The following is a 13,049-nucleotide window of genomic DNA, read 5'->3' as shown; positions in this document are numbered from 1 at the left end:
GGTTCCAACCATGGTTGGAAGGCCGGTGTGTGTGCTCCCTGTTCTTTTAGTCCAATTAGAGAAATACTGCCCTGTGCATCTGACAGAGGTGGGGGAGGTGTGTGTGTGGGTGGGGTGTGTGATGGGGGAAGGGGGGCTTCCGGGTAGACTGGTTTGGGTTATTGTGAATGGAAGGAGGGGGGTGCTGGTGTAGGGGGAGGGGGGTTGCGGACGATGGTGGACTGAAAGATTCGGGGCTGGAGGGGATGGGGGTTTGAGTCTGGAGTGTTCGACAGTCTGGGTAGCGAGGGAGGGGAGAGCATGGTGTGTGTGTGTGTGTGCGCTTCCGAGTTTAGTAGAGGTTACGGCTCACAACTTGCTGACTGTGGCTGTGCATGTAAACGTGCGTGCTAGCCTGCTTGTGTGTGTGTGTGGTAACAGCCGGTTGAGAGGGAGATCCAAATGGGGTGTGAAAACGGGGCGGAGAGACGGATGAAAAGAAAGAAAAGAGGAGGAGAGCAGGAGTCACTCATCACTCACCCCACCTTATTATCTGACTGTCAGAAGCATGGTACAGGCTTCATTACAATGTTTCATTCAACAGGACTCAAGTTTATTACCCTCGTTTATCATCCCATCACCTCCTTTTCTTCTCGTTTGCAAAGTTCACCTCTGTCTTAGGCGCGTCATCATGTTGTGATGGCATGAAGAGATTGTTCTTCCGTGCTAAAGCAAGTGTGTTATCTTTCCCATAGGCCTAATGGTTAGGGAGCGGTATGTTGTTTTTAGTTGAATTATTCACGTGCTAAGAAGGCCTATATTTCGGAGTAAAAAGAAGCTTAATTTGGAGCAAAACAGCTGAGCTCACATGGCCAACACCAAAAGGAAGCATATTGTTTGATAAATTGCATCTTGACTTCATAATCTCCTGTTATTGTGATATTAGTTTAGAGAAGCTTCTTTCGGGGATGTGGGCAGCACCTCAGAGTGTACAGTGGGCCAAACCCCATATGTTCTCTGGTGGAGTTAGTTAACAATTGAAACAATCGAAGCTTTGGGAGTCTCCTTTCTTCTAATCGTGTCTGAGATGGGTGGATGGATGGAGGAATAGCACTAATCCTGGAGATGCCCTAGATTTGGCCCCTGATGGCAGACAGGGTGGATCGAGTTGTTGACCTGTGTGTGTTGTCTGATGCCCGGAGAACAATGGGCTCTTTAATGGCGGTCGCTGGTAGGCTCGCGTCTGCATATATTGCCTTAATACTGTAACGCGTGCCAGACGGACGCACAGCCCTCACACATCCCCACCAGCACAGCCAGGGGCTGGCCAGGGGCTGGCCTGGGACTGGCCTGGGGCTGGCCAGGGGCTGGCCAGGGGCTGCGACGCAAGCATGGGGACTGGGGGGGTGGAGGTGGAGGTTGGGAGGGGGTGGGGGGCAGTTTGCCAATGAGAAGAGTGAGCAGAGAGGCAGAGAGGGTAAACTTGCAGAATGCCTCTCTGTGTGATTCTGGCACAAATATGATCACACTGAAAGGGGGACGGAGCAGAGCACACACACATGCGCGCACACACACACACACACACAGGCATGCACACAGACACGCAGGCATGCACACACACAGGCATGCACACACACACACGCACACAAAGCGAGTGGCGCTCCCCTTCAGAATTGCAGAGACAGACCGGGCAGAGAGAGGAGAGGAGGGTGGGAGGGGGGAGGGGGGGGGCACTGTTAGCTATAAATTTAAGGATCATTTGCAAACCCATTCAGGTTCCTGTTGCAGCCCACAACCCCCCCCCCCCCTCCCCCCAACCCCCTCTCTTCACTCTCCCTCCTCCAGCCCCCCCCCCCCCCCCATCCATTTGGATGAAAAGAAACGGGGTCGCAGGAGGGAGGGGGGCGAGGGAGCACAGAGTTTGCGTGTGCACTTGTGCGGGAGGCCGGGTGCGTACGTGTGTTCGTCTGCGTGTGCGTCGTTCTGAGTCTCCCGTGTAAGTCTGTGGGTGTGCGTCGACGGGTTTGCGGCAGAGCGCAAGGTGTGTGTGTGCGCGCGCGCGCTGCGCAGCGTGAGCATAAGCATATATGATGAACTGACTGGGACCGTAGGCGGATTGTATAGGATCTCTCTTGACGTGGCACAGATTCACTGATGGTGCGTTCGCACCTCGGGCAGTCTGATTAGGGAGAGGGAGGAGAGATGGGGAGGGAGTGGACGAGGGACATTAGAAAAGAGGACGTGTCAAGAAAGATGGAGAAAAAAAAGAGGGGAGAAGTGCAATGAAATTCATAGAGGAGAGGGAATGGCGTGTCCCCCTGCGGGTCCCTCAGAGAGAGCAGAGACGAGCGGCGCCGTGGAAATCCCAACACACCTCACAGCAAAGAGGAGAACTCTTGATCACACCCGCTTGACGCATGTTTGAACGCTCCGCTCCTCCGAGCTCTGTAGGGAGAGAGGGAAAGAGAGAGAGAGAGAGATGAAGAGAAACAGGATGAGGAAGAACTCCTTGGTAACCAAAGCACAGGGGAACAGAGGGCCAGCTCCTACACCCCTCCCGCAGTGTGTGTGTGTGTTTACACGTGTGTGTGTGTGTGTCTCCCAGGGCCAGCCAGCCTGAGGGAGGAGGGGTGGGTGAGTGTGGGAGGGAGGGAGGGATAGGGGAGAGGCTCATTGTGAAGGGAGTAGCGCTCTCTTCACACACACACACACGCTCCTCACTCACAAACACACGCTCAGTCTCCACTCTGCCGCTGTAGAGTGAGACTACGAGAGGAGGAGTGCGGCAGCAGTGTTGTTCGTTCCGGTCTTCTTGTTCCCTTCCTCTCCTCGTGTCTCACCAGAGCACTGTTCTTGAGGAGATCAACACACAACACACAAACAGGAATAATGGTGTTCATTGGGACCTCGTTGAAGTCTGTCATTAAATACTTCAAAAGGAAGGGTAAGAAATCAATACTTTGGCTCCGTTTTTCCCGTCTTCTAAAACCACGGATTTGTCAATCATTTTCAGCGTTCTCATAAAAAAGAAAGTTTGACATGTTCTGGAAATTATATTTTAAAAAGGACATCAAGCAGTTTTTTCATTTAAACTGTTAAATCCATGGCAGCAGGTTTGCATTTCTTTCGGTTTTGTTTATAACTAAGCCCAGTGCGGAGGTGTCCATGACAGTAGCAAATAACCCATTTAAGTTTTTTGGGGCATGTTAGCAGATTCAGTGATTGTAGTCCTTCGTGGTCCACAATAGTGTCTAATATGGGATTGACAGACAACTCCACAGCCCTCTCTTCTCAGCCCTTAGATCTGTCTGACTAGCCCGCTGTGTCTTCAGTTACCTAGTAACCACAAGGTCAGCACTTTAAAATGGTTAACTTACAGCTTTAGAATGGGAACTTGGATTATATTAAATCACCAAAAAAAGAGTCAATAGAGTAAATGTCGGTCATAATGTGATTGAAGCATGAACATTGAGAGTGAAGCGGGAATTTTCTTTCTCACAATTCTTCTTACGTTGCTTTCCTACAATACAGGCCAACGGTCCAAAATATCCCTTGCGAACTTACAGTGCCTATTAGCCAGGCTAAAACTATGTGTCATTGAATTTGCGTGTTAAGCCTTGGGCATGTGAGGGTTTGTGATAGGGTCTTAGTATGAGCTGATTGTGATAATGCTAATCTCAAGTGTATTTATATATGTGTGTGTTGTGTGCTATGTGTGTGTGCGTACGCGTAACCGTTAATCATTAGCTTAGCAGTTTTTAACCTTCCCCTCAACCAGCGTATCTGAAGGCTAATAAAGTTCTGACACACGGGGAAATGAAACGGCTGTGTACCTGTAGGAGGGGAAACACCCGCCACACCTCAGAGACACCCACTCCTTTCACGAACACATCTCAAAAGAATAACAGCCTAATAGACGATAAGAATCTCAGATGGTAACGGTCACAGACCGACCATGTGCCCGCCTGGCCCTGTGGGTGTCCACGGCGGGACAGCCTGGGTCCGGTCAGGTGATCGTGTGTGTGTGTGTGTGTGTGTGTGTGCGCTGCCTCAGGCCGAGACCAGACTGCCTGATGGGACGTGAGCTAAGCACCCCTAACCCTGTCCCTGTCACAATCCTGTCACGACAGTCATAGAGAGGATGAAGATGGTTATGACCTGCTAAGCTCCCGCTCCAGCCCTCGATGGAGGACGCGGCGCGGCCCTTCCGCTCCTGACGTCCCAAAGGGGGCCTGTGCGCCTCGTCCAGTGCGTGTGAAAGTGATCGGCGTATCGATGGATGCTTATCCATGTACACGGATGTGCTGATTGATCGCTGATCAGGGTTTCGGTTCAGGATTACGTTGGCGATATGCACCGCTGTGTTTTATTGACTGTTGTGGAGTGGGTGGGTGTGTTTGTTTGTTTGTGGGTGTGTGTGTGTGTGTGGCCCGACACTCTAGCCTTAGTGTGATCGTGAGTCTTTGAGAACAAATCACAAATCTATTGATTCGAGAGAATTCGGGCTAAAACATTGGACCGAAGTCGTTTCAGTTTGAGTGATTATCAGTTTATTTTGATCCCACCCTCGTTGGTAGAAGTAGGAAGGGGAGTAAAGGGGGGATTAATGGACAGCTGAAAAGCTTTTTGCGCCTGTGTGTGTGATTGGGTAAACGGGAGTGAGGGGTGTGGAGGGGGGTATTGTGGTGGTGAAAGGCCTGATGTGGAGACTGATGCAGGGGGGGACAATGCTGGCTTTGTGTCCCTGATCCCCCATGCCCTTGGGTCTGGGTCTCCCTTTTGCTCCCATGCACCTCTGATCAGGCATGTTTTCAGAGTAGTGTGTTGCAATGTGTGTGACAGAGAGAGAGACAGAGACAGAGAAATAGCGCCAGGCCTCGTGTTGATGCTATCTAATCTATGATTCTGATCTAAGTGGTCACACTCCTAAACAATAGGTTGTAGTTGTGATGGTAATTACACAATCCCGACTAACCTTGACACACACACACACACACTGCTCAGGCTTGGCATGTGTGTATGATTTATGATCTTATATGGGTCGTCCGCTTACGGCATAAAATAGAAGTGTGCGTCGCGACCGCAGGAGAGAGACTGAGAGAGAGAGAGAGAGAGAAGAGAGAGAGAGAGAGAGAGAGAGAGAGAGAGAGAGAGAGAGAGAGAGAGAGAGGAGAGAGAGAGAGAGAGAGAGAGAGAGAGAGAGAGAGAGAGAAGAGAGAGAGAGAGAGAGAGAGAGAGAGAGAGAGAGAGAGAGAGAGAGAGATGAGAGAGAGAGAGAGAGAGAGAGAGAGAGAGAGAGAGAGAGAGAGAGAGAGAGAAGAGAGAGAGAGAGAGAGAGAGAGACCAAGCCACGGCAGATGACCGGGGCATTACAGCAAAACATTTACCAAAGAGAGAGAGAACATGAATGAACACAAGAGCTCCCTCTTCTCTCGTTAGAGGCAGGTAACGGCCAGCCCGCCGGGCCGTCACCGAGGTGTCGGCTTCAGCTCCTGTTTCCACACAGACGTCAGACACTAACGGTCAGCTGCACGGCCACTTCCCCGGTCAGCTGGGTGGACCCTTCACGCCTGCCCCCAAAACACACAGCAAATACACAGAACACACACCAGTCCAGACCCCCAACCCCACTCCCCCCCTTCTCCAGACACTTTCTAACTTTCCCGCCGGACTTTCCTTTTGTCGTTTTGGGCTTGTTTACCCAAACTGCCCTCTGTTGATGTTGATGTTTGGACAAGCCTCCCATCCCCTCCTAACACACACAAACATACACACACACACACAGAAACATACACGACATCTTTTTTTTATCTCTTCAATTCTACACTTCCCTTAATTATACTGACTTTGATAGTATTGTGCAGTTAGTGGCACGTTGTTTGGTCAGGAATGAACAAACTAATGTGCTTTGTACTGAATGGCCTATTATCTTGTGTATTCCTCACACATAGTAAGATGTCCAGGCACACTCTTATATGTCGTCTGACTGTCCATTTACACTTCTGGGAATACCCATCAGGCCCCCACCCCTCCCCCCTCCCCCGACACACACACATTCCCACACTTCCTGCCATGGGCCATTTGCACCTGTGAAGCCCTCATACATGCCAAACACACCCACCAACACTCTCACACACACACCCCCCTCTCCTCAGCCCGCCCCCTTCCCTAACGGCTTGCAGTCTCCTGCCTCGGTCTGGACCTCTGGCACATTGTTCTGTTGCTGAGGAGACGTCAGGGACTACAGATAGTCAGTGTTCTGTCACATGGAGATACACACTCTCTCGCCTGTTGTGGCATGGATACACTCTCTTGGTAAGCTCAGTTTTTTTGGGGGGGGGAGAGACGGTGTGTGTGCTTTGTTCAGGTTGGTTCATGTGTTGGTGTATTTTGTTCAGATAGTCTCTAAGCTAGTTGTGAGGCTGTTGTCTCCTCTGTACATTATGTCCTTATGAAAAGTCAAGGGAAATCCAATCAGTAAAGGGTCGGCCAGCATATGAGCTACCTCAGAGATTTTGTATGTCATTTTTGAACGCAACTTGTTTAGGGTTGCTCCTATGCGCCTCGCCCCGCCTTGTGTTAACTGCTCCAAAAAGTTTCATCATCCAAGCTGTATCCACCTTTTAAACACATGTAATGGTTTGTAATATAAAAACAAGCATAAGGAAACAGAATTGTTTGAATCACACATGCTGTGAGGGACCATTTGCAAAGACCAATGATATTTCGGAAGACAGAATCAATCTGTATCATGAAGATCTTGGGGCAGGGCAATCTTTTAGATTTGCAGTTTTGGACCTGAGATGAGAATACTGTAGGACTGCTTGCGTGTTGACAGAGAGACTTCAGTCAATTTTCAGTTGCTGGTTGCTCCCCCGCCTCCCCTCAGCGAGCTGTGAAGTACTCTGGTGTAGAACCTCACACCTTTCTACCAACCCCTGCTGGCAAAGCTCTTCATCCTTCCTCTTCCTCTCCGCCTGAAAAACAAACCGAACATCCTAAGATAAAAATGTGCTCTACCTCTTCTGCACGTGGCACGTGCAGCAACTTGTGAAATGTGAATTTAACACCAGAGGGGTTCGTTTGATTCATTCACGGCTTCCGCAGGTCCACTCTCGGGAGACTTTGAAATGGGCCGTGCAGCTTGTCCCCGTGAAATAAGCCAACATTGCTCTTCCATTGTATTTCAGCACTATATTCATGCCAACCTCATCTCCCCCCTGTGTGTGTGTGTGTAGCGGTGTCTAACCTGGATGAGGAGAGCAAGTGGACGGTCCACTACACGGCCCCCTGGCACCAGCAGGAGAACGTGTTCCTGCCCGGCAGCCGACCGCCATGCGTGGAGGACCTGCACCGCCAGGCCAAGGTCAACCTCAAGACCGCGCTGAGAGGTAAGGACCGGGACCGCCCCCCCCACCCCATACAGAACACATTAGTATACAGTCAGAACCACCTCGACCACCACATCAAAGAAACCACCGAGCGTGGAGATCGACGCTTAAGATTAGGAAAGCCGGTCCATGCGCACGCTCGATTGGGCAGCCTCGATCACTTCCTGCCGTTCACACGGAACGCAGCTCTGTGGCAGCGTTGTTAAAGCGCCCCCGTTCTTAGTGTTTGTGTAGCTGTGTGACACACGACTGTGACATCCCCCCTCCGGAGAGCAGCGCGGAGGGTAAACACACCGTGATGTCACAACACCACCTCGCCATGTTCCCATAACGACAAGGCAGAATACCAGGAAATGGGGGCCACTTGTTTGCCTCAGGGCTCCAGGGAAAACAAGGGAGCCAGTTAGGTGAGCGTGGCCGTGGTGTTGGCGGGTTCAGGTGTGCGTGTTCAGGCACATGTGTATCTAGATGCAAGGTGACCGTGTGCGCCAAGCAGATACAGAGAGAGAGAGAGGTTGAAGAGGAGAGGGAGAGAGAGATAAAGGGAGACAGACTAAAAGAGACAATGGATAAGGTAACCGGATGATCACTGTGTGCCACCGAGTCGCCTCCATTAGGACGGTGTCACACACACAGAGACACAAGACTTTTGTCTTTCGGTCCCATTGTCCTGTTCATAGTTTTTACTGTCCCTGAAACATGACACACACCATACACACCTGTGGACCACCAAGCCTGGTTACCCCCCCCGTCCCCAACAGGTGTGCAGTGATAGTCTCCGGTGGAGTGGGACTGTGTATTTAGGTGATACACACATCTTCCTGTGAAACGTCCCTAAGCTGCAGATATGACAGGACAACCCTGTCGCTCCAGTGTAGAATGGTCTGGAAGCGTAGAGGGAGGTAAACATCAAAGGTGAATGTGCTCGTGCTCATCTTAAGCTTGTGAGCTGTAGTTTGTGTGAGGCCTTAGAGGTTCAGAGGTCTGCAGGAGTTACACTGGGTTAGTCTGGTTTACTTGGGGTTAGTCTGGTTCACTTGGGGTTAGTCTGGTTTACTTGGGGTTAGTCTGGTTCACTTGTGGTTAGTCTGATTTACTTGGGGTTAGTCTGGTTTACTTGGGGTTAGTCTGGTTCACTTGGGTTAGTCTGGTTCACTTGGGGTTAGTCTGGTTTACTTGGGGTTAGTCTGGTTTACTTGGGGTTAGTCTGGTTCACTTGGGGTTAGTCTGATTTACTTGGGGTTAGTCTGGTTTACTTGGGGTTAGTCTGGTTCACTTGGGGTTAGTCTGGTTCACTTGGGGTTAGTCTGGTTTACTTGGGGTTAGTCTGGTTTACTTGGGGTTAGTCTGGTTTACCTGGGGTTAGTCTGGTTCACTTGGGGTTAGTCTGGTTTACTTGGGGTTAGTCTGTGTTAGTCCGGGGGAGCAGAGCACAGGGTCACTCACCCTCACACTTCAGTGTTTGTGATTAGGAAACTGACTATTGGTTTTTACCAAAAGGAAAGACACACAGACATTTGCTCGCACACACAAATTTAGGAAAGTTCAATATCAACCCTGGTCCATGAGAGATCAATAGTTAATTGGCCGGTGACACACACACACACACCCCGTGAGTTGTCACATCTAGCCACACAACGTGCCGACAGGTCGGTCCGGGTGTTGCATAAGAGTGATGAGATGCGCCGTTATAAAAGATAGGGATCGATATGAGAAGCTTGTGTGCTTACTCACTGGTAGAGACATTGATACATGACACTAGTAGCACGCACATTCACCCACGCTCGAATTGGAGCCCTGCTCAAACTCCCAGGCACACACACACACCACTTTGTGGTCACATCTAACAAAAAGCGGTAAACAGGTCGTAATACCTCATCTACCTCATCTCAACTGCTTCATAAACATCCCCCCCTCTTATTATCTCTATCGCTCTGTCCCTCTCTGACACACACACGCACCATCTCAGTTCCATTAAGCTCCATTAGCCATTAGCCTCATCCAAGCCCCTGTGCCCCAGGAGAGAAACTTCCTAATTATCTATGCCGAACGGAGATGAAAGAGAAGCAGGTCTCTGAGGTGTGGATCGCTCAGCGCGCACGCACGAAGCGGCCCGCTCGTACGCGGGCCGTCTTTGCGCATGCGCACCGGGGGGCAGGCTCGTGCGAACCGGAGAGGGGCTGCGGCCGGAGGCGAGCGCAGGGGGACACGCGGTTCAAAAGGGGAGAGGAACAGTGTCACTTGGGAATGCGGAGAGGATGAGTCACGACCGCCCTGTCAGGACGTCCCACTTAGCAGAGAGGGAGGACGGGCTCGGTGGGGTTTTAACTGGAAACCTCCGGATCGGATGGCTGTGGTTTTCAAGTTCATTTACAATCAGTTGGAAGGACATGTACAGGCATATTGCGGCTATTCTACAGAAGATGGCATGATTCATCGGGGTAGCTATAGATTGCGGATGTGAGGGAAATGAAATGGGTTTGTGTGTCTTGTGCCGGAGCTGATTAGTCATGTAGATTAGACTGAGGAGCCTTTGCTCACAGACACCGAGGGTGGGGGATTGACATGCAGAGGTCCCAGAGAGACGGAGAGAGGGATGGATGAAGAAGGGGGGGCAGAGAGAAGGGGAGGGTGGGGGGGGAGGTTCTGCCATCTGCGTATGACAGACTGGAACTGATACCCCCTCCCTCGCCACACACGCACACGCGAGACACACACATGCACTCTCGCATCGATTCGCACACATGCACACTGTGCGTGTCGTCAATCATGCTACATGGTTGTCTTTTAGAGGCACACGCCCAGACTCACACTGTTTCAGGATCACACACTGTTTCTCTCTCTCTTTCTTTGTTTCTCTCACACATGCATACACACACACACACACTTCCAGACTCTCTCACGCACACACACATCTCACTCCCCACAGCAGGTCCCAGTGAGAGGCTGGTTGAGCTGTCAGAGACTGCTGCTGAGACACACATGCACACACACACACGCCATATGTGAAACACACATACAAACATGATGCCCGGCCATATGCACCTCTATACATAGTTACCTATAAAAGGTCAGCACTTCTAGTGTTTGTGTCTGTTGACGTGCGTGCTATTCCGTTTCCCGATACTCCATACCGTGTGTTTGCACATGGGTTTTATGTGTGTGTTTTGTGTGTGCGTGTGTAACCCTAGCTCCTCTCTCTCTCTCTCTCTCTCTCTCTCTCTCTCTCTCTCTCTCTCTCTCTCTCTCTCTCTCTCTCTCTCTCTCTCTCTGCCAGAGTGTGACAAGCTGAGAAAGGATGGTTTCAGGAGCTCCCAGTACTACTCCCAGGGCCCCACCTTCGCTGGGCCTGAGCCCCCCCACAGCGCCCTGCAGGACGACGAGGACGACAAGAAGGTACGACGCGCGCACACACACACACACACCAACACACACACAGACCTTTACCTGAGTTTGTTCTTTCCTTAATAATTCACTTCTCTCTACTCTCTACTTTTTTTTCCCAATATGAAGATAGATATACAAACACAATTTAGGAACAGTTTTCTGGTGGCCCATAGACAACACGCTACTTGTCTGCCCCCATGTGGTCAAAGATGGAAATGTATTTTCCCAATTAGCGCTATTTCCCCACCACTTTTCTCTCTTTATCTCTCTCTCTTCTTTCCTTTTTTCTACCACTCTCTGTCTCTGTCCCCTTGTTTTTCTCTCTCTTCCTCCTTCCCTCCAGAGCTCATTAGCCTCAGAGTTCCTGTTATGGCTGGCCTACCATGTGTGTAGTGACACTTAGGGCCCGCTGACGTGAATTACCCTGAGGGAAGCGCAGCGCTGCTTGTTAGAACGACCCTGCTGTCATACTGGTGGCCAACACTTGGTGGAGCTGTGGTCACACTACAGACACGGATACAGCGGGAGGACCTGTTGTGAAAAGGCCTGAAATGACGTTTTCTCGATTGTCGAGTTACGAGACCCTGAGGGCTTTAATGGCCCGTCGAGGTCCGTGCTAGTCTTCTCTCCTTTCCCTTTCCTGTCTTTCTGTTTCCCTGTCTCTGCTCTCTTTTTTCCTCCTTGTTTTCTCCTCTTTAACCCCCTCTCCTCCACACCCAGCGTAGGATGAAGGGTCCTGGAGGGTCTCTGCTCTAATGAGGGTCTTCATTGTCTCCACCCCCCCCCCCCCGGTATTGCAAGAATGTCCACTTCTCTTCTGACCTTTGACCTCGACCATGTGGGGTCGTCACTCACCTCACACACACCCAATCTCCCACACAGATCCCGGTACCACCTAAACTCTGAAGCACTCATGGGCCCCCCTCTCTCTCTCTCTCTCTCTCTCTCTCTCTCACAAACACGCACACACGTACACACACACACGTACGCACACACGTACACACACACACGTACGCACACACGTACGCACACACATACGCACACATGTACGCACACACGTACGCACACACGTACACGCACACACGTACACACACACGTACACACACATGGCCCCTGTCTCTGTTGTTGTTCCGTGTCCTCAGGGCAGAGAGGCTAAGCGTGGGTGACGGCAGCTCGCTCTCCCACTGAGGGAACTGGGTTACTGCAACACCAGTGATGCCCCCCCCCATCCATCCCATATTCCCCTCTTCTGTCCTCTATCCTTCCATCCTCTCTCTGCCCCTCTCACTACTCTTCTCACTCGTGTCTCTCTGTTGTCCGTGGTTATGGTGTTGGGGCGTGGGGGTGTTGGGCGATGCAGCCGTAGACAGGTAGGACATGCTGTCTCCTCCGTTTGGGGCCATTTCTGGAAGTTTCTGATGGTTTCTGGAAGGATACCTTCTGACACTTCCTGTACCTGGCAGATCTCTGATGTTCTGGTGATATTGAGTTCACATTTTTGCAATCTGACAAGACCAAAAGTATAAGACCTGAGTTTTGATTAGTAGGAGCATTCTATAGGCATTAGTCTTTGTTTTACAAAAGAGAAATAAGTGTATTCGTTGTTAAACTAAATAAGTTTCGCCGTGCTTGGAAGCTAGTTGACCTCCCAGACTGGAAGATTGTGTGTGTGTGTTGCCCCTGGCCACAGAGAGGCCAGGTGTGAGGGAGGCGTTCCGTGGTGATTGTCTTCTTGCAGATCTGTAGCGAGGCGCGTCTTGAAGCATGCTCCGATTGGGAGCTCACTGTGCGTGAACACATTTTGATGCATGAGTGCATCTCTCACCTACACATCTCCCAGCCTCTGTTGACTTTTTTACGCTTCTCTCTCTGTTTTGCTCTCAACCCTCCTGACAGTTAGGTTTAAATGTGTGTCCAGTGTCTGTCAATATGTGTATGATTGACCATGAAACAGGTTTACAGCCCCTGTGGCTTTTAAAGGTCAGAGAGAGGCAATAAAATGTGTGTGTGTGTGTGTAATAGTATGTGCACTCTGTTTATGATAAACACAGTGCTGGAGGACATATAAAGGGTTTACCAAGACCCAGTGGGCCCAGGTGCAACACTCTCTCTCTTTCTCTCTCTCTCTCTCTGTCTCTCTCTCTCTCACTCTCTCTCTGTCTCTCTCTCCCTCTTTCCATACAAACTCAGTTGTGCTTCTTGAGCCTCTCTATGATGTCAGCATTCCTCCCCGCATCTCTCTCCCCCCACATATTTCCCATCTCTCTCTTGTCTCTTTCCCCTCACCTCGGG

The 13,049-nt window shown here is 50.7% G+C and overlaps 2 protein-coding genes across 7 annotated transcripts in view; one reads left to right on the top strand and one right to left on the bottom strand.

Annotated features, from left to right (window-relative positions):
• fbxo25 (F-box protein 25) overlaps nt 1–13,049 on the bottom strand; it is a 244,625-nt gene that overhangs the window by 160,525 nt on the left and 71,051 nt on the right. The gene's annotated exons all lie outside the window — the stretch shown is intronic.
• Nucleotides 1–13,049, top strand: part of nhsl1b (NHS-like 1b) — a 93,739-nt gene that overhangs the window by 66,834 nt on the left and 13,856 nt on the right. For 4 of the 6 annotated variants that reach the window (XM_062467236.1, XM_062467237.1, XM_062467240.1 and 1 more), the window contains exons 2-3: nt 7,218–7,370; nt 10,648–10,766. In XM_062467236.1, the coding sequence (XP_062323220.1) occupies nt 7,218–7,370; nt 10,648–10,766 (272 nt within the window). Of the gene's footprint in view, nt 1–2,739; nt 2,924–6,206; nt 6,295–7,217; nt 7,371–10,647; nt 10,767–13,049 lie in introns of those variants that run through there. The other 2 variants (XM_062467238.1, XM_062467239.1) reach the window with 2 other exon arrangements.

The sequence above is a fragment of the Osmerus eperlanus genome, chromosome 8, assembly GCF_963692335.1.
Source record: "Osmerus eperlanus chromosome 8, fOsmEpe2.1, whole genome shotgun sequence".
Lineage (NCBI taxonomy): Eukaryota > Metazoa > Chordata > Actinopteri > Osmeriformes > Osmeridae > Osmerus > Osmerus eperlanus.
Note: the sequence above shows the minus strand (reverse complement) of the source record. Positions and strands in the feature narration are given on the sequence as shown.